Source organism: Centruroides sculpturatus, unplaced genomic scaffold, assembly GCF_000671375.1.
Source record: "Centruroides sculpturatus isolate CEXI.00-Female unplaced genomic scaffold, Cexi_2.0 scaffold147, whole genome shotgun sequence".
Taxonomy (NCBI): Eukaryota; Metazoa; Arthropoda; class Arachnida; order Scorpiones; family Buthidae; genus Centruroides; species Centruroides sculpturatus.
The window spans coordinates 397,733-418,441 of record NW_019384357.1 but is presented as its reverse complement, the minus strand read 5'-3'; the positions used below and the strand labels follow the sequence as shown (position 1 = coordinate 418,441).

Genomic DNA, 20,709 nt, shown 5'->3' with positions numbered 1-20,709 from the left:
AGATAAAGTTATTGTTATAAATTAACTTTATCTAAACTGAAAAGTGGTTAAGTTTAAATTGGAATGTAGAAATATATTTTTCTGTGGCATTATTGTTTTGTATTACGACTGCAAACCACTCAAAAATTATTATAGATTTTTAAGTTATAATTACATTCTTTATTATAACAGAATATTTTGTTTAATTACAGATGAGCAAGAAATAATAATAATTGCCCATCTATAATTAATGTTATATTATAAAAGAGTATAAAAAAATATTTACATACTGGTATTCTTTATACAATTTCAGACAGTTATTTTTAAAATATAAAATGATTTTGAATCCTTAACTGATTTATTATGTTTTTCATGTCATTATTAAATGAGAAAGATCCACAGATGAGAACGAAAATGTCTTTTACTTTGAATTTCATTTCCTTCAATATTAAATCTTTGTGGATCCTGCCGTAGTGGATTTTATCACCGTATTTCTTCTTAGTTTTATCACTTTCCTGAAATATTGGGATAATAGTTTTTGAATTTTCAAAGTTAATGAAGCAAAAAGATTTATAAAAGATAAGTTTACAATGCTAATAAAGGAAATTTCTTTAATCTTGTGATTGGAATGTTAACAAACATTCACTAGAATTAAAAGTTTATAGTTAACAATTTCATAGTTATCTTAAAATCATAAGTCATAAGTATTTTCTAAACATTGTTTTCATGCTGTAGCATGAGCTGATTGATTTATTATACAAGTGCTAATTTTTTAAATTAATAATCAAAAACTTAAATTATTAGTGTGTATCAAAATGAGCTTCTTGGAAGAACATTTAAGACATGTAATGTTATATGAATTTGAAAAAGATAACACTGCAGTAAAGTCTGAAATGCAAACACGGGGATTTAAATCTTAACATGAGTCTAGCACTCTGGATGAGCTTCTGGTTACAAAATGCTGAAATTGTTGAAGTAATAAAAGCTGACTCCAAACTTGGAGTGTCCCAATTTCATCTAGTTTTTCTTCAATATTTTTCCTAGCTAGTGCAACTGATCAACAAGTACAGTCAAACCCTCAGTTTTTGAACTTGTTCCTAAAAATTGTTCTAAAACCAAAACAAATTTTCCAATAATAAACAATATAAAATGAATTAATGTGTTCCTGACCCCTAAAATAAAACATTTTTTTTTTTTTTTTACCTTTTAACTGTATTTCATGCCTACAAATGCAGTTTAATATTACGTATAATTTTCACCTTTAAACATGAATTCTTGGATGCTATTTATATTATGTGAATAGTCAGTTAACACAGTTTATATTGATTAATTTGATTTAAATTCAATTGTGGCACATACTGAAAAATGGAAGTGGTATCTTTCCCACAAGTGCATTGAAATCTAATTTAAATAACAATGTTGTCGATGATTTGTGTCAAGATGTCTAATGATGCAAGGCGATCTCGGCACCACTAACTTATGAATTGGTAGTCACATCTTTGATGGGTCAAGCTGTCAACAGTCTGTCTCTCTAATCTGTAGCCAGCTCTTGCCAAGTAGCTTGTTCGACAACTGGTGTAATAGAAAATAGATGTTTGACTGACATAATATTTAAGTGAATTGCTGTAATCTCTATTTCATGCAAACTAGTCAACTATTACAATGTTTGAAATACTAATCAAATGAACATCATTTTTAGATTCAAATATTTTTTTTCACTGCGTAATGTTGCACACAATATAGCCTCAACATGTTTTGCTAACCAAGACCAATCCAAACTTTAGTGGAACAAAGCCAGAGTTATCAAAACTATTTCTTTGCTGTTCCAAGCCTTACTAACAGAGCAAATGGAAATATCCAAGCAGAAAACCACCAGGGGAATGTCTAAATGCTAAAGATGCAGATATACTCACCACTTCTTGGAAATACACCTTCATTAACATGTAACTAGCATACAAATTTTCTAATGCTTTATCTGTTTGTCACCTTAATATGTATTTATTATTATTTTGTTAATTGTATTTAAATTTGCTTGCCATGTTTAAGCATTTCAAATTCTGTATTCCATTAATGAAGATTCCTGATAAATTAGACTGAAAACATTAGTTTCCAATATCTTTTTGCTGTGCAAAGCTATTATTTATTTGAGTATCTCTAGTTTTAAAATAGGATTGGTATGTAAATAAATAAATTTTTCTTTCATAAATTATAAAATATACAAACTTGGCTTAGGCAGTAGACTACTGTAAAATTCCAATAACTTTCCCAGGATTTTAACTTGGTTTTCAACATTATATCATCATAGTATCTACATGCATAAAAGAGACACAGAAACGTTTCGTCATCCTCATTATCAAGAATCTGTCGAATTACTTCGACCACTGGAGTAATACCACTTCCAGCTACAAGCATTATTATTTGTGAAAACTACATAAAAAAAATAAAAATATATAATGTAAATTTTTCTTAGATTTAAAATACACTACTGCAATTAAAAAGAATTATCTTATTGAATGCAATTATAACTCAATCTTTAACAAAAAACATTAAAATTCTCCTGAAAGTATTTAGATGGAAAATTTAATTAGTGATAATTAAAAAGCAATCAGTATACTACAAGCTGTAACAAAAAATGAAAAAAAAATTCATTTTTACTTAAAACTATGCAAGATTTAACTTATTATACAGTTTTTATAAATTCTCTCTTAATTTTCCTGTCTTTGATCCAAATATGAAATACAAACTTTTAAATTCTTGCTGTTGCATCAATGTAATTCAAACTCAGCATGTAACATCTGGCAAAACTGGTATACTTGTGATGGAAAATATGTAAATAAATAAATTTTTCTTTCATAAAATATAAATATACAAACTTGGCTTAGGCAGTAGACTACTGTAAAATTTGGAGCATTGTCAAAATCTGCTGGATATTCATTAAAGCATACATAATATTTTTGAGTTTTAATTTGCTTAGCATTAGAATTAATTTTTTTTTAAATATAAACGAATTAAATCTTATTACAAATGTAAGAGTTTCAGTTGATTAGTGCAAGAAAAATTTGAATTCAAACATGGTTGCTGTAGAAACACCCCTTCCACCAATAAACAGTGGTTTATATAGAGATAGAAATGTACAGACTTTGAAATATTTTTTAAACGAAAAAAGGATATTATATTATTAAATTCTTTGTTCAGAAAATAACATCAATTACAATAAAACCAGAGTTTTGATTTTTTTAAATATTGGATGTGCAGTATCCAAATACATCTCTTCTAGAAAGTAGTGTGTGATGTACTTATTTTATACTAGTAGCTCAGGACGCCTCCTAGTGAGCGTTCTTTACAAATTTCCATGAGGCACGGTTCCTTTGACTTTTTTGTTCCTATCAATATGCTCTACAACTCTGTTAAAGTCCGAATGGTAAGATTTACCCTCTGAATGAAGAGGTGGTGATCCTCCAAACCGTAGACCCCTGTACTGACAATAAAGTAAAAGGAACCATATCCCTACTCGTGACCCTTCGAGAGATATAAGCTCCTGAAATAATAAATTACTATTACAAATATACTGAATTATTTATATTGTTATATTGACCAAATAATAATTTATTGTCCAAATGAATAATAAAAATTTATATTGTTAATTTAAATAAGAATTAAAACTGTTAATTTGAATGTTTGAAATATGACACACGATAGGGATGCCTCTAGTGTCTGTTATCAAACGGTTATGGGACGGATAGATAGATACCCGTTGAATGGGTTATATATATAGATGACAGACAAAATACGATGACATAATGTTCTCATAGTGTGATGCAAATCTTATTATACTATACAGGTACACCTCGCCTTACATTGGTAATTGGTTCCAGGAGAACGACGTAAGTCGAATTTACTTGTCTCCAAATCTACTTGTCACTAGGCTAAACCGTAAATTACCATTCCCGGTTCTGTATTTTATTTATTAATGCATTTTTAATAATATATGGTTAATAAAAATCTATTTTAAGCTTACAAACAAATAAATTTTAGTTTTTAATATAGTACAGAAAAAAATCTAAATTTATGAATGCATGTACTGTAAATACAGTACATACTTGTATATATTTTAATATGATTCTATGTGCTTTAAATTCGTTTTTCTAGTGATATTACGACTTCAATATTTGTGGCGGACAGACGTAAAGTCGAATAAAATGACTTAAACTTGATTTTTATTTTTCCATATACTTTTTTAACAAGCGATGTATAATCGGGAACGACATAACTCGAAACGACGTAAGTCGAGGTATGCCTGTACTTTTGTGAAAGTAATATAATGCAGTGAACCTAGTCTCACTGAAAAAGTATATATCATTTCAAAGATTTGGAAGTCTCTGAGATGTAGTTTTTGAGCACATTGAAAACAGTTACAAATTTTTACAATGAATATGATTTTTTAGTGAAATTATTATTAGATTTTGCTTTCTTGATCCAAAAATGTACTTATCTAATTAAAGTTTATTTTTGGCAATTGATCTCAGACTTATACAGATTATAACCCCAGCAAATTAAAAACCAGGGTTTGTTCAAATTTATATACAGTATAACTATAATCAGTTATTTATAAAATGGACATAATTTCAATTTTTTACCTAATAATTACATTGCTTTCCATTATAAATGTTCTCAAAGTGGTGATAATTTTATAGAAAATTAATCATCAGCAGACTAAATATACTGTAAGTGTATTCTAAAGTTCTTATTGAAAAGATGTAAAAATAAAAATTTTCTTTTAGAAATTTTTTCAATTTCTAAAATCAATGATAATTTATATTTTGTATAGATTGCTACTTTTATCACTATAAAAAATAAACTTTTAACTTACAGAATTTGGTTTGTATTGAAAATCTCCAAATGGTCCACGCCAACTGATTTTGTCATTAATTTTCCATTGATGAATACATTTGGACATTTTTCCATGTTCGTACAACTAAAAATAATAATTATGGCATATTTTAATGCAATGATAAATAAAACATATATATATTATAGAAGCTATTTAGAAATTCTCATTTCTGAAACTTATTACAAAAATAAATTTATTTAGGTTATAGATAATTAAAACATGTATAAATAAGAAAAGTATATTGATTAATAATAATTCAGAAAACAATTCATTTATTATTGTATTATTACATAATGATTATGTAAAAGGAATTTTAATTAGAAATAAAGCTTATAAATTTAATAAAGTTTATAAATTTTAATGCAAAGAGATATGCACCAAGAATGAGGTATTGGAAATGAATGAAACTTCATTAGTGTGATGATAATATAGCAAAGCGATTTTCTGTGGAATGATGATATAGTTTAAAGGAATGTTTAGTACCTTGCACAAACTCCTTTGATTGGATACATGTGGTTAGATAGTTAAGATACACTATGCTATTCTGCATCATATTTGCCACAGATGTTGCAGCATCATTCCAATACTCTTAGATGGCTGAAGCTGGCATACAATCTGGTCCCACAAATGCTCAATGTAGAAATCTGGTCAGGTCAAAGAAACATGGAAATGTGATAAAGACATTGTGTATTATGTTTGGTTGAAACAAAAAAAAAAAAAAAAAAAAAACATTGTGCTTTTTCTGTATTGTCACCATTTCTAATTCTGCAAGTCAATAGCACTAAAAAACTTTGAGTTATTTTTTCATTTACTGCAAACCATATTCAATAGACCAATTCATTTTTGTGTTATGACTATGGGTAATAATGATCTTTCTCAGACACCCATATATAAATACCAAATGAATTGTTAAAGTTATGTTCTATCCACAAATTTCCAGAATGTTTTTTTGAATTTTGCCACATGAGGGTGTGTCTCTTAGCAGCCATTAAGATACTGCTAGTTGTTAGTGTATGACTGCAATTTTTAGTTTTTCATTGGTGACATGTCTTATAAAACCAGTTCAGATAGATATTGTGCAATGATTGACTGCCATAACGGCCAGTGTGTTCTTTATAAGCTGTATGCGATATACACGAAAACATGATACATTGAGATTATTCATGTATTCAACCATTCCAGTTACATCCATTTTAATTTCTACGTGATGAAAATTTAATAAGAGAATGGGTAACCAGTCATGCATGTTACATCCAGCTAAATAAATAACTTTGTCATCATAAGACACAAATCCATATAGAATAATTACTTGCAGATAAGGTATGTGGTGGCTCTACATTTGTCTTAAGGACAAGTGTTTTGTGACAATTAATTAATTAAAATTTCATCTACTTTACCCTTGAAAAATAATTATGAGTCAAGACTCCCATAATTAAGCATTTCTTGTATGCTTTTTTTCTTTGTTAGAAAAAGTTTAAACTTGTGTAAGAATGATTGAAAATACTCTCTTTATAATTTAAATATAAAAAACCCTTACAATTACTAACAAAGTGAGCAATATGAATGAATTTTTATTAGTAATTTCGAAATCAATTATATTCTCAATTCTATAGTTCTGCAGTTCCATAATTCTTGCATTATCTTAATGGCGGCACAGCGGTGGCAATACAGTTTGGGAAAATACATAAACCTTCTCTGGAAACTTGCGGATAAGAAATTCTTTTTACATTCTACAATGATAAACTATATTGTATTTTAATTATGTTCTACATCAGTGATATGAAAATTATGGATTGCAACCCCAAAGAGGTTGCAAAATATTTTCAAAAACAGAAATAAGTGGGATATTTGAGTGGTTTACTTTTTCACACTTAATAAAAGCATGAAAAAATAAACCACTCAAAGATTGAATAATTAGAACTAAATTGCAGCTGTACCAAATTTCTACCTAAAGAGGTAAAAGTTAATAAAAAAAACAATAAGTTTATGAATTTGTTAATTGTCTGCTTCAGAAATATAAATAAATAAAATATAAGACTTTGGCTATCAATCAGTGCCAAACTATGTAAACTTTTATGAAAAATATAAAATCATAAAATTTCTGTTTTTGAAAATAATAAATTAACTTTCTGACTGTTACGATTCTATTCTTTAAATTTATATGTACTGTACTGTACATCAGGTTTTTTCCAATACAGTAGAACCTTGATTATCTGAAAAATTATCCTGCAAGTGAATACACTACTTTTCATATACTGTAGTTCATAAAATAAGGTTTAAAATGATTTGTTTCTGTTACCTTTTATCATTTAACTTCAATATGAGATAAATCATATTAAAATGTAACTACAATAATAAATGTTTTCATTCTTAAAACTACTGTTAATACAATGATTTAAAGAATAAAAATAATAGCTGTATAATAACTAATGTAAAATTGTTGTTGTCATATTTGATTAAATTCATTAAGGTATAAAGAAAAGGGACAAAAGTACATAAATTTCTATTTTGCTTTCATTATATTAACCATAGAATTTCTTAAACTAGTATCACCAAAATTATATGTATATAATTAGTCATAAAATCCTATGCTCAGTTGATATTCAAGTAAAATTATTCCTTAACAGGAAAAAAATTGATTAGGAGGTAATAGTCTTATATTATCATGTAGAAAGGTTTTGAAAGAATAGGAAATTAGTAATATAACAACACAATAGAGTACTTTGTAAATTCTGTATTGCTTCATATTTAAAATGGACTTTTCTTCATACATTCTCAAACTTATACTCAAATATTCTCAAGGTATGTCTTAAATTTGAAGTAACATGGTATTTACAAATATTTCAGAAAGCTCTTGTATTAAGATAATAAGTATGTAAGAAGATAAAAAGATCATTAATCTACAGAAATTTTTAAAGATAATATGCATCCTAATGCAATTACTCGTATGTTAAAGTGTTCAAAGAAATAATAACACTAATTCTTACAAATGATTAATTCAATATTTTTTAATTTTTCCTATAATAATAATTACTATTATTACTTGGTAAATAGAAATAATATATCACATCAGCTTAGAAAATGTGTTAACTGAAATAATTATCATTTTAAAATATTAATTACAAATCAATTAATAACTTTTGAATGAAACATATAAATTTTAATGAAGAAAATGAAATATTTTAATTTTCTTCATTAAAATTTATATGTTTCATTCAAAAGTTATTAATTGATTTGTAATTAATATTTTAAAACTTTGTAAAATTCACATAATTTTATTACTGCTAGTTATATTAAACTAAAACGATCATCTAAATGTGAATAGAATGTTTAGTCATTATTAATTGATCTGAGTTTTACTTATATTTTAATTAAGACATTAAATCATAAATAGTCATTAAATATATATTATAATGCTAATTGTGAAATTTAAAACAACAAAAAGCATGTTTTAACAAGAAGTCATATAAACTAATAATTTACAAAGAACTATTGGTTAAATATCATGATGAAAGATTTCACTTTACTATGTCAAATGCACAGATTTGGTTGAGTTACCTGCAAACAGACATCAGATATTATTATTTATAGAAACTTTTGGGTTATTGTGAATGCTTTATGGAATTTTAAATCAGAAGATCATGTTTTTGATCTTCATTCTTCCAGCTTGTCCAAACTGTATAATAAATTTCTCAGACACAGTAGACACAGTAATTTGCTAATAATCAATGCTGATAAATGATTACAATATTTATGAAAAATATTGAAAACATCTGTTACATTTTCAGTGTTTCATATATAATGTCATATATACAGTATATGTTACTGTAATCTTAAATTCTACAAATAATCTAATAATTAAATAATTGTTAATTGTATGGGAAATAGATATCAAATAAAAAAAAAGGATATATTGTACTAACTTCAAATATGAAATATTACTTGTGCTCTTTCATTTAATTTTTAAATAATTTTAAGTATAAATTACTTTAATTTGAGAATTTATTTTATTTTAAGATTTAGAATCTATAAGAATTTCATAAACTGCTTACTTATATATATATATACATTAATTCATCCACTATTTTATTCTTTTTGACAATTTCTATACATTTTTCTTGAGAATATTTTCATAGAAGTGAATTTGATATGACTATTAAAAATAGCTAACTGCAAGTAACATCTGAAACACACAATATAAATAATTTATTGTAATAAACTATTGATATGAAAAGTATATTGTTAATTAATCATTTTAAATAAAATGAAATAAAACCAAATTTAAATTTGATGCATGCATAATTAACTAAAATATATACTTTGTTTTCGTATTCACCAAACAGATATGATCAAAATTAAATTTTAAGTCAGTCATTAAAAATAATTTTATGTTCTGTAATATATTTTCTAACTGGGTGTTATTTAGAACTTATTAATTGAACTGATAATTACAAAATATACTTGCATATACAGGGGTGGCTTTGGCTTACATATTTTTATTACTAATGCTTTTGGTCAAATGAATAGTTTTTACTACTTTTTACAGTTTTTCATTATAGATATAGATTATAACATGTTGGCTGAACTTGTTCTTTAAATAATTGGAAAACAAAACTCATGACTTTTTAAAAACTATCACATCTTTCAGGTGTACTTATTAAATGTACGAAGGCTTGAAGGTATGTTTTTTAAAAATTTTAAAATTTAAAAAAATAAATTCTGAAGATAGAACCATTACGAGACCTGAATGATTAAAAATTGGAATCACACCAGAAAAATTTATAGAACACCTGAAGACGACCCTAGAAATGGGTTGAAAACATTTTTGATATGTTCTAAGTAGTAACTGCAAAGCTATACAAAGTTAGTGTGACGTATTTGTTGTTATTTTTATTGTGTAATTTTTAAAAGTACATTTCTAAAATAGTAGTATACATTATAAATCTCTTTAAAACACACCTCAATTCTCCTTCATACCCTCAATTTCTATATGAATGAAAATGAACTATTCTAGAAATTAAAGTATGAAAACTGAAACCAATATTTCAGCTTCATACTTTTAAATTTATAATCATAATGCTTATAATTAGGAAGAGTTTTTATACATTAAAGTAATAACTTATAAAATTGCAGTAATTTTAATTAAATAACCACCTTTCTTTAAAGACTTTATTTCCTTAAATGGATACACATAAGTATGAGTAATTTGGATAACAGTTTTTGACCAACAGCTATAGTCTGTTGGCTACCACTTGTAAGTTTTTGGTAGTCAATTACAATTTTCTGGTAGTATTTGACTGCCAGACTATTGCATTTTTCAAACCATGTATTTGATAAAACTTTTTTCTATTTCCATTCATGTTACAATTGTAAAATATCACAGTAATAACATGTACTATTAGTAATTCAAACACAAATTATTTATTGTATTTATTCAGACATTTGGCAAATCTCATCATTAAATTTTATTCAGTTGATATGTGTTCATCTCATTTGTACACATTTTGGGCATTCCTTGCCTCTCTTCAGCCAACTTTTAGATAACACATTATTGAAAGTTAAAACCATAAAATTCCTTTGTCTATTTTAACTAAATTCCTTTGTCTAGTTGTCTATTGTATTGTTCAAACCATACAAAAATTTGTAATTTAATGGATGACAAGTAAAATAGACAAAGGAATTTTATGGTTTTAACTTTCAATAATCTGTAATCTAAAAGTTAGCTGAAGAGGGGCAAGGAATGCCTGAAACGTGTACAAATGAGATGAACACTTATCAACTGAATAAAATTTAATGATGAGATTTGCCAAGTGTCTGAATAAATACAATAAATAATTTGTGTTTGAATTACTAAAAATTACTGGCACAGTTTCAAAAATACCAAAACATGTACTATTGTTAAGATATATCAATAACTTGTCAAAGTTGAAAAATATATATTTTTAACAAAGTGGCTATTTATACATATAGTATGTATATGCAATTGGCTATTTAATCCTTTTAAAGCCATTACATAAAGATGACAGTTTTAATGTTATTTATAATTTAGGATATCCTAAATTTTGATTATTGATATCCTAATTATGATATTGATTATTGAGAAATGAGAATTAAAAATAATGACACTGAGGAAAATCTTGATAGCAAAATATCAAAATTTTATAATACATCGGTGGAAGCATGTTCTTGTTCATATTGGAATTCTTTCAGTGCACTATGTCATCATATTCTTATGATAAGAAAATATAATAATTTGGACATATTTTCAAAAGCTTGCTTTCATGCAAGATATATTATTTCAATTGAAAATGAACTGAGTATGGATACAGATGATGTAAATGTAGACATCAATGATCATATTGAAGATGAAACTTTTACTGATGATTGATTGTCCCAACAAAATATTATCGGATTTGGAAAAATTTAATATGGCACTGGCAATAACTAAAAATATTGCAGATATTTGTCTAATTATGGAATGCAAACCTTCAATAAATATGTAGAGGAATTAAAAATAATAGAAAGCAATGCAAGAAATAGAATTTCTCTTTTTGAACACAAGAGTAGTGTGGGCTTAGTACAATTGAACCAAAAGAACTTGAAGAACAAATTAGGTCTAATAACGAGCTCTGTTCAAATCAATCAAATAAAAACTTAAAATTCAAAACTAAAATTAAATCCAAAGAATGTCTGAAGAGAAAGACTTAGCAGACCACATTTTACAAAAAAAAAAAAAAATTAATACAGAATAAAAAATAATATATTTATTTTTCTTTATTGGTATATCTACCAATCTACTTTAAATTTCATTACCTATATTTCATTGATTTAATGATACTTCATAGTTTATTGACTAGTTTGAACAACATTGTAACTGAACTTTAATAAATAAAACTATAATTATTTATAATTATGTAGTTATCATCAAAATATTAATCGTAATAACAGCGCATACAGTCAGTATCCGACCAGAAGGTAAGAACATAAAGTCAGTATGTATAAATAGTCACATCCTATTTTTAAACTGACCGAAGTATCAGAATTTATATGCATACTAATAAAAAAAAAAAGACATATGACAGAAAAATAGAAAGTACAGACATATAGTAATCTATCAAAATATGATAGAATAATAAAAATCTTTTAGACTGATATATATCAAACATTATTTCAAAATGTTAAACAAACTAACTACTAATATAACATTAATTAATGTAAATACTTGAAATTTTTCTACAAAATAACAAAAAATACCTACTAACCTTAATAAGTACATCAAAATGACCTTCTGTGTCAACAGGACTAATTGGAGTATATTGTCTTGTAATCCATTCATTATTAAATGAGTCTCTAGAATTATTTATTTAAAAACTATTTATTAATTATTGTGGTAAAACATTTTAAAATTATCTTTTAAACAAAGTTGAATAAAATATTTTTTTTTAATATTTATTAAATGAGCATTTAAAATAGAAATTATACAAATTTACAATACCTTAAAATCAAATGCTGACCCATTTTTATTCCTAATTTTCTATTATTTGATATATTAAAACGATAAATACTGCTGTTAACTGTTTCCTTTATGATATTTTTTAAAGTAAATTTAGAATATTCTTCTTGACATATCACATTTTCCTAATAAAAGAAAAAATAATAATAATGTAATTTATTAAAATTAAATAACTTTAAAATATATTTTTTTTCTACAATTATTATTATTAAAAAGATTTCTTATAGATTTTTAAAAGTATTAGAAAACAATAGCTAAATAATTTTGTAGTTATTTAAATTATAGTATAATGATATTTCAAGGTATTTTAGCTGAATGCATTCTAGTAAAATTAAAGTTACAGCTGAACCCATAATGGGCTTGCTAAAAGAGGCCCTTTTAGTATCCACAGGGTGTAAAGAGTTAAAAAAACCAAACTGTAGGCCTATTCAAGATTATTGTTTTATCATCATTTATAGAAATGCATTATATTCACTTCTAAAAGTATGAAAATGCTAATTCATAATAATATTTTAGTATTCCTTACTTGTACTTTAAAATTTGAATCTTTCCAAATATTGCACAATCAATTTCAAATTATAAAAATATTTTATATTTAAATTTGAATAATTTTATAAAATTACGAAAAAACTATTATTTTATTAAAGCTAATTTGTCAATTATTGCTATTATGTTATTAATAGGGATGTCATTTTGTATAAAATGTGTAAAAAGACATAATGGCTTTGTGAACCTAAATATTAATTAATGAATTATACGGAGATTATTTGGAAATTAAGAAAACAAAAATACAAAAATGCATAAAATGCACAACTTTTTGGAATTTACATAAATGTACGTAATTCAACATGAAGTGCAGAGAACTGTGTAATTTTTTTTTCTTAAAGACAAACCAACTTTTTTTATATATATAATATAGAGTTAAAATGGCTGATGATTACACCCACAAAAATTGCACATCTGAAATAAAAAGAAAATTGAACTGTCATAAAACAACAAAAAAGTAAGGTAAAAAATACAATAAAACAGAAATTGCAACAAATTATGTAAAATAATCAGTAACTTTACTTTGATGACATTTTTTAATGTGTGCATATATTAACAGTTCTAAATTATTTATAAATTTCAATTTTTCTGAAAAGTGCACAAATTAAAAATTTTAATTATGAAGTCTACAAGATCAATTATATAATTTTAAGTTCATAAAGGAAATGTGATAAACCAAGAATGTCATCTTAGGAGATTTAGATGCTCAGTCTGCCCCACAATCTCTCTATACAGCACCGTCCACATAGTATTAATTATTGTCAGGCCCAGCATTGCTAACAATGGCACCTCAACACAAATTTTCAAATGATATCCTGCAGAACACCTTTACATTTTTAATTGTTAAAACAGTGTCTGAATGCAATGCATACCTTGTTCACCTTATTACTGTCACAAATTGCCAATGTTTAAGAAAACAAAGCTGTTGGATGATTCATCTGACAATTTGCATTTTCATTCTTTCAGAGGCTTCTTAATATAACACTTAAAACTGGTTAAAATTTCAGCTTTGAAGGAGGCAGTCAGGACCTTATTATAGCCATAGACCATGCCCACAGGAGTAAAAATGTCAAAAAAACAGACAACTGTCTATCGTCCACATCCTTCACAAGATACAGCCTCCAAAATCGGCTTATAAACATTCAATAAGCTTAACAGATTGCACTCTTGAAGTAGGCTAGTTGTTGCAATGACATTCCTTGCATTTTATGAACTTTTAACCATCTCTAGTAAGTAAAATTAAAAACAGTTGAACTTTAGCATTGTTTTGAGAAACAGTTCTGGACAAAACAGTCTGGAACCATTTCTTAAAATCCCATGAAATTTTTTTCCAGTTTTGTGAGTCTGGTGGTAGGTTATAACTTAAACAAACAACTGTATGAAAACCCAATAAATATGTTACTACAGCCAACTAGTGCCATCGAGCTATATAATGGCTGCAATACTAATAAATTACCAAACAATTTGATACTAGAGGGAGGCGATAGGTGTCATCTCATAATAATTATTTAATTAAAATTATAATTATTAAATTTATTACAAGGTGCCTACCGCTCTAACGTAATGCTAGAGGGAGACGCCTAACGCCTCCCTCTAGCATTACGTTATAGCTTCAAGAGAACCAGGCAGATTTGAATTAGTGGGCTCAACGTAGCTTCAACTTTGGATATTTCTTGGGGAATCCTCCCGACATCCTCACTTGTTTTTTTTTAACACAACCACTAAAGAATTAAGTTCCATGCTGTACCACACTGGCAATCCAGAATCTCGGATACTGCCCAAATTTAAATTTCAATATTCTTACTACAGTAACGAGTCAATAAAAGATTGCTTTGGGCAACTGCCCTTTTTTCTTTGGACGATGCTTTGGGCAATTGCTAAAACATCAGCATAAATGATCGTCACGAAAGAAAATCCCTGAATTGAAGAAAATGATACCTTCTGACAAAGAAATGCTTAGGAGATTTAAGGACATCTTTGGCAATGCCAGAAGAAAGATACAAAATGCCCTTTTTTCCCCTTGCCATCATGAGGGACTTCAAAATTGCAGAAATGCAAAAGACGATTGGTTTATTCCTTTGACTCTTTACTCCTGTAGACACAGTCCACGTCTCTGATAGGGTCTGAACCTCACCGCTTGAGTCGAAAACTCACCGCATCCGACTCTTTCTCGTTCGAAGCTTTATCTTTCAGGAAATACTTCTTGCATTCTTTCTTCCATATTTTCAATTCCTGTTCATAAATGTCAAATACACAAAGGGTGCAGCCTGATCCACAACAGTCAGATGGTAAAGGTTCAATGGGTTTTAACCTGATCAGATCTTCTGGTAATTGTTGTTCATCAATGCTAAATTCATATGAAAAAATAAGATATAAAGTTATTTTAATAAATAAACTTTAATTTAAACTAATTACTACGAATTATAACAATCATATTAACAAATATTTCTAAAATAATTGTTAGAAATAGACATTTAAACTTCTTTTGTAAACTTTGAACGTAAGACTTACGTTTCTGGTGCAGACGACATTTTCTCCAAATTAGTTCGAAATAACAGCGTTAGAGGGCGCCAACTAATATATTTTTTCAAATTTAATTGAAGATTTATATNATAATAAAATTATAATAATAATTTTAAATTTTTTAAAGTTAAAAAAAATTTTTTTTTCCAGTTTTAATAAAATTAAGTAACTTCTAAAATTAAATAAAGATAAAATTTTAAAATATTAGCGAAATTAATTAAATTTGATTAATGTGATTTTTTTTTAAATTTTACTTTATAACGATTAATAAAATAATTTTTTTTAAATGGCAAAAATAAGATTAATTAATTAATTATAATTAATTTTAAAAATTTATTTTTACTTTAAATAATATCTTAGCATCAAATTAACATTTTTTCCATAAGAAGCTAAAATAATAAGTAATTATCCAACTGGAATAAATTTAATATAATTAATTCCGATTTCGATGCCGACGGCTGTAAAATGTACAAAATTTCAAAACACAAAGATATCAAAAATTAATCACGAAGGGTAAGCATATAATTTAAATTTAATTAAGAAACTAAAGTATCTATGTAACAGTATTAATAATTACGTAACACAAATTATGCAGAATTTTAATATTATGGGGAATTATTGATTAAGTTATCTTAACAACCGCAAGGGGGAAAGGGAATAATGACGTAGACAGTATTTAAAAATTTGAATTTGAAATTTTATAACTAAATAGGCCTATTTTTTTTTTTTTTTAAACTTTTCGTAAAGAAAATTTTTCAACCATATTATTTCTATTTAAATAAAAATTTTCTCTCGTAATCGTGAGTCAGGATGATTATGTAACTTTTAACAAAATACAGTATTGTTCGATTGTGAGCCTATGACAAAGTCTCTTACAAAATCGTTTTTTTTCTTTCTTTCTTTCTTTCAAACATGACACGTTTTATATTTTTAATATGTATATTTGTCGCTTAGATATGGCGAAAATTATTAATTTATTACCTTTTATTCTATGATTTTGTTAGTTTTATCAGTTATTAAATCTTATTTTAAACGTTTTACAAATAAATCTATTATATAAAGATTTTAATATTTTTGAAGATGTAAATTCAATTGGTTTGCGTTAATCTACAGAATTTTTATAGAATAAAATATTCTGCAGGATATTTTATTCTGTAATACTTCCCGTAGATTTCTACAGGATATTTTGTATTCCCACGTTTCCCTCTAGACTTTTTACAAGCTAATTTTTATTATGTAAATACTCTATAAATTTTATATTCCACACACAACATTATATAGACTAACGGTGATTAACAATTAATACAGACGATTTAATAATATAATTATATTAATTTCACAACTTGTTTTTTTGTAAACGAAATTTCCATTGGTAGATCTACAGTTATAATTCAATTTTTTCTGTTTTGCGATGACCGTTGGGTACCGGAAATACTCATAAGAATCATTTCCTGTGATGTGTCTCTAAATTAACTCGCTTTTATTAACGTTAGCCGCATTGGCTTCTGAAATAAAACTATAAAAACTCCGACTTTACAGATAATTCTAGTGCTTTAGTAGATTTCTTTCTTGAATACTTGAAATCTTTGTACATAAGAACTTACCTCTCGAACTTAATTTTCTACCTCTTAGAAGTGTAGAATTTATCAAAGTCAAGTGTGTTCTGTTAGTAGAGAGATAAATAATATACATTTAAGAATATATAAGTGCAGTTCTTTCATCCCTCTAGCTTTATTTTCCTTTTAAAAATTCGTAAGTAAGTGATTGTGTTTAAAGAAAGAATAATGGTGTAGAGAACGTACACACTCTCTTCTCTCTATTCATCCAATTAAGAAAAGCCCCGAAGGACGAACTATTTAAGACGATGTACGTCTTCACACCGAAGATAAACCACATTTTAATTTTATAAATACGTAAATTATAGGAAGAAAGGCGAAAAAAAATAATGTGTTAAAAATAATGGAAAGAACGTCGTTAACGTAATTTACTACACAAGAATCGCACCAGTGATTACAGTAGTAGAGATACAATTCCATCACGTTACTCTTCCAGGGATATATCAGAAGCAAGTAAATGTTTTCATAAATTCGAGGAATGTACCATAAACAGCTGTGGCCTACGGGGTTCGATATATCGATCGTGTGACGTCAGCCACACACACGTGAAATAACTCAGCTGTATACTTGGCAGCGGCTCAGACACACGAAGAACGTGGTCGGGACCGCGTTAAAACTTCAGCAATCACAAACGAAGGGACGTGTTTGGTTCAGGGACTTCCTTTTAAAGTAATTGTACGTTTTCGTTAACAGAAATGAGGCCTGAATGATGAGTGAGAGAGTAGACGAGAAAGAATAAGGGTCGTTGAACGAGTCGGCAAAAGTCAAGGTGGCCATCGGATGTGGCAAGTACGGGATTGGTTGACGGACATTTGTGACTTGTCGCATTCCTTCCGTTGCTGAGCAGTTCCTTGGGCCAAGTACGAGTTTCTTACACGCTCGGCTCAGTCAATGTTCCTTACTTTAAAGGAATTCCATCATTGTAAGTACTTCTTCTCTTTGTTATTATTGTTATTAATTTTTTTTTTATTTTTACTTGGTGTACGTACCATGGCTATGTTGGTGTGTGGTTTGCGAAGGGAGACGGTTTTGAAGGTCACGGTTGATCGAAATTGACGAGGATAGTCCGTTGGTTGTTTTCGTACCTTCACAGTAATCTATCAGAAACCATTTCGTTAGCGAAAACTTATCAACTCCTTAAATCTCCTGCTTCGGGATTATTCTAGATAATTAAATTACACGTTATTAACCTTTTTATCAAGGACAAAAACGTAGGATATAAGTAGGAAAAAAGTGAGGTATATGTGAATTTTTCTTTATTTTTGCTTTTAATTCGATTATTTTTTATCTTCTTTCACAATTATCTTCGTACATTGTTACATTCGTACAACTAATTTATCAAAAGAATTCTCGTGGGAGTTGTTTATATTATTCTTTAACAAGAACAATCAATATCAGGACACGAAAGATTTTGATCAGTTCCAATGGACCGATATTGATTGTCTTTAAACATGCAAAAGAAAATTAAAAAAAAAAGAAAAGAAAAGAAGAAGAATTTTTTAATTAACGAAGACTTAAACAATTAAACTGTTACGATTTTTAAATTTTTAGTATGCAAATCCCACGTTTAACAACAGGATATTTAAAATTCTAGTGTAGTTCTGGTGTTGTAAGTCTGTTGCAAGTTAATGCTATTTAAACTATTGCGTAATTTGTTATTATTATTATTTTTTATAAAAGAACCTTTTATAACATCAACTTAATGAGATCGAAATGTAATTCGCTTCATACTGAAAGAAGGGAAAAATAAGTAAAGGATTTCTTTAAAAAAAAATACTATGACGCAACTGATCCAATTACTAAAGATGTAATCTTAATTGTCTTAAGAAGAGAGCAAGAGAGAAATATGGTTTCTAAACTTACTTATTTATTTTTAAAATAATTAATCATACTTTTTGCCAATTCGTCGCATCATAACCACACGCAACCTTGACCTATATTTTAAACAAAAATTCTAATTCTTTCCATCATTTAAAAGTTAAATACTAGAAAAAAAAAAAAAAACTTTAAAATCGATTAACTTTCAAACCAGTTATTTAGTTAAATTGTAAATTAATTTCTTTCCTCAATTTATTTACTTTTTCCTCTTTAAATAAATAAATATTATGTGTTTTTTTTCCTGCGCTATTTCTCATTCAAGTATCGCGACTAATTGTATAAAGTATACGAAAAATTCACTCACGCTAAAAAGTCGTATACCCGGATAAAATACTTTAGATTATATCTCATATCGTAACTGAGATATTCAAAAGGTGTCCTTGTTTGTGACGTCATCGCTTGTATAGTAATTTATCACAACGCAAAACAATGAACAGTCAAGAATGTGTGTGTTATACATACGTATAACTGCCATACCCATACATACAGCGAGTAATTAAGACAAGTTTTATGTTTACGAACCCAATTTTTATTTATTTATTTATTAATTTTCTTAGATTTATCTCTTTAGAAACCTTTCTGTGTAAAATTTGCACAGTTTTTTTAGTGTGTGTAACTTAACGTTCCCATTAGAAAATGCTTTAAAAAAAGATAATACCCGTACTTACTTTCCTTATAAAACTAAGTTGGTGTATACGTTTCCTTGTACAATTGTCCGTTTAAGTGTCAGCTATTATTATACTTTTTTAAACTATTATAACTCTGTTTATTCAAGTTCTTGTGAATATTTATATGTACGCTTGTATAAACACGAGAAATTTTAGTTAATATAACCCATTAAAAAGATCTCTAGCAGCTCGTTTCTTGGTTTTATAAAGAAGTATTATGGTGTAAAAAGGTCATAAAGATCCATCTTTAATCATATATATCTTATTTTTATAGATTTAAATTGAATTTTATTCATATTTAATCCATTATGTGTAAGGATTATGTATAGGATGTCACTTTCTTTTAATGAATATAATTCACGGTTAATCAAGGAATTATTCTTTTTTACTGAGTGTATGCAAATTAAAAATTTAAATTCAGAGGTCACATCAATTGAATTTAATTAAGAAATGTAGAAACAATTTTAAACATAATTAAAATTTTATCTAGATTCATTTAAATGTAGAAGAATTACCTTAAAATGATCACGCTCGTGGGAAGTGTAAATTGTAATAAAAGCCATAAAATGGCATTCGCTAGAACGTGAAATAACTTGACCCTTAACCCGTCGGGCAATTTTAAGAATATTTAAATTTTTTTTTAAAGCATTAATATTTACATTTTTTTCCGGCTGAAAAAAAAGTGGTATGAATCTCAATTAAATATCATTTTATCCGCAAATAATATTAATTATATTTAATTAAATATAAGATCCTTTATTTTTTTTAAAAGAAAATTTGAGAAATTTGATACTCTAACAATACATTTAATATTCTGTTAGAAGCAAATCTTCCATTTTATGGGCATGATTAATTGGATCAAGGTAAAAGTTAATTGCTTAGAAAATCGTGGATAAAGTTGACGCTCGTAATTTTTCGTTGTTACCGTTAATTTATTGCCATTATTAACAATTTCTATTTTAAATTATTATATGTACCTCTCTCTTTGTCATTATATAAAATCAAGACTATTGATCACCATTAATTAAATGAGTATTGAGCAAATATTTAGATACATATATCCACGAACAGCATTGACTACGCCTCTACTTGATG

General features: G+C 26.9%; 2 protein-coding genes across 3 annotated transcripts in view; one reads left to right on the top strand and one right to left on the bottom strand.

Annotated features, from left to right (window-relative positions):
• Window positions 1-237: 237 nt before the first annotated feature.
• On the bottom strand, window positions 238-15,534 carry LOC111639955 (NADH-cytochrome b5 reductase-like). The gene is made up of 7 exons (XM_023385938.1): window positions 15,441-15,534; window positions 15,084-15,276; window positions 12,366-12,508; window positions 12,133-12,220; window positions 4,850-4,954; window positions 2,203-2,406; window positions 238-494 (listed from the first exon to the last, which is right to left on the bottom strand). The coding sequence occupies exons 1-7, from the start codon at window positions 15,458-15,460 to the stop codon at window positions 303-305; spliced, it is 945 nt and encodes a 314-aa protein (XP_023241706.1). The 5' UTR covers window positions 15,461-15,534; the 3' UTR covers window positions 238-302.
• A 1,917-nt stretch (window positions 15,535-17,451) lies between these two features.
• Window positions 17,452-20,709, top strand: part of LOC111639900 (protein kinase C and casein kinase substrate in neurons protein 1-like) — a 64,440-nt gene continuing 61,182 nt past the window's right edge. Inside the window, exon 1 of one of the 2 annotated variants that reach the window (XM_023385871.1) lies at window positions 17,452-17,990. The gene's annotated coding sequence lies outside the window, so the exon portion shown is untranslated. Of the gene's footprint in view, window positions 17,991-18,092; window positions 18,307-20,709 lie in introns of those variants that run through there. The other variant, XM_023385883.1, reaches the window with a different exon arrangement.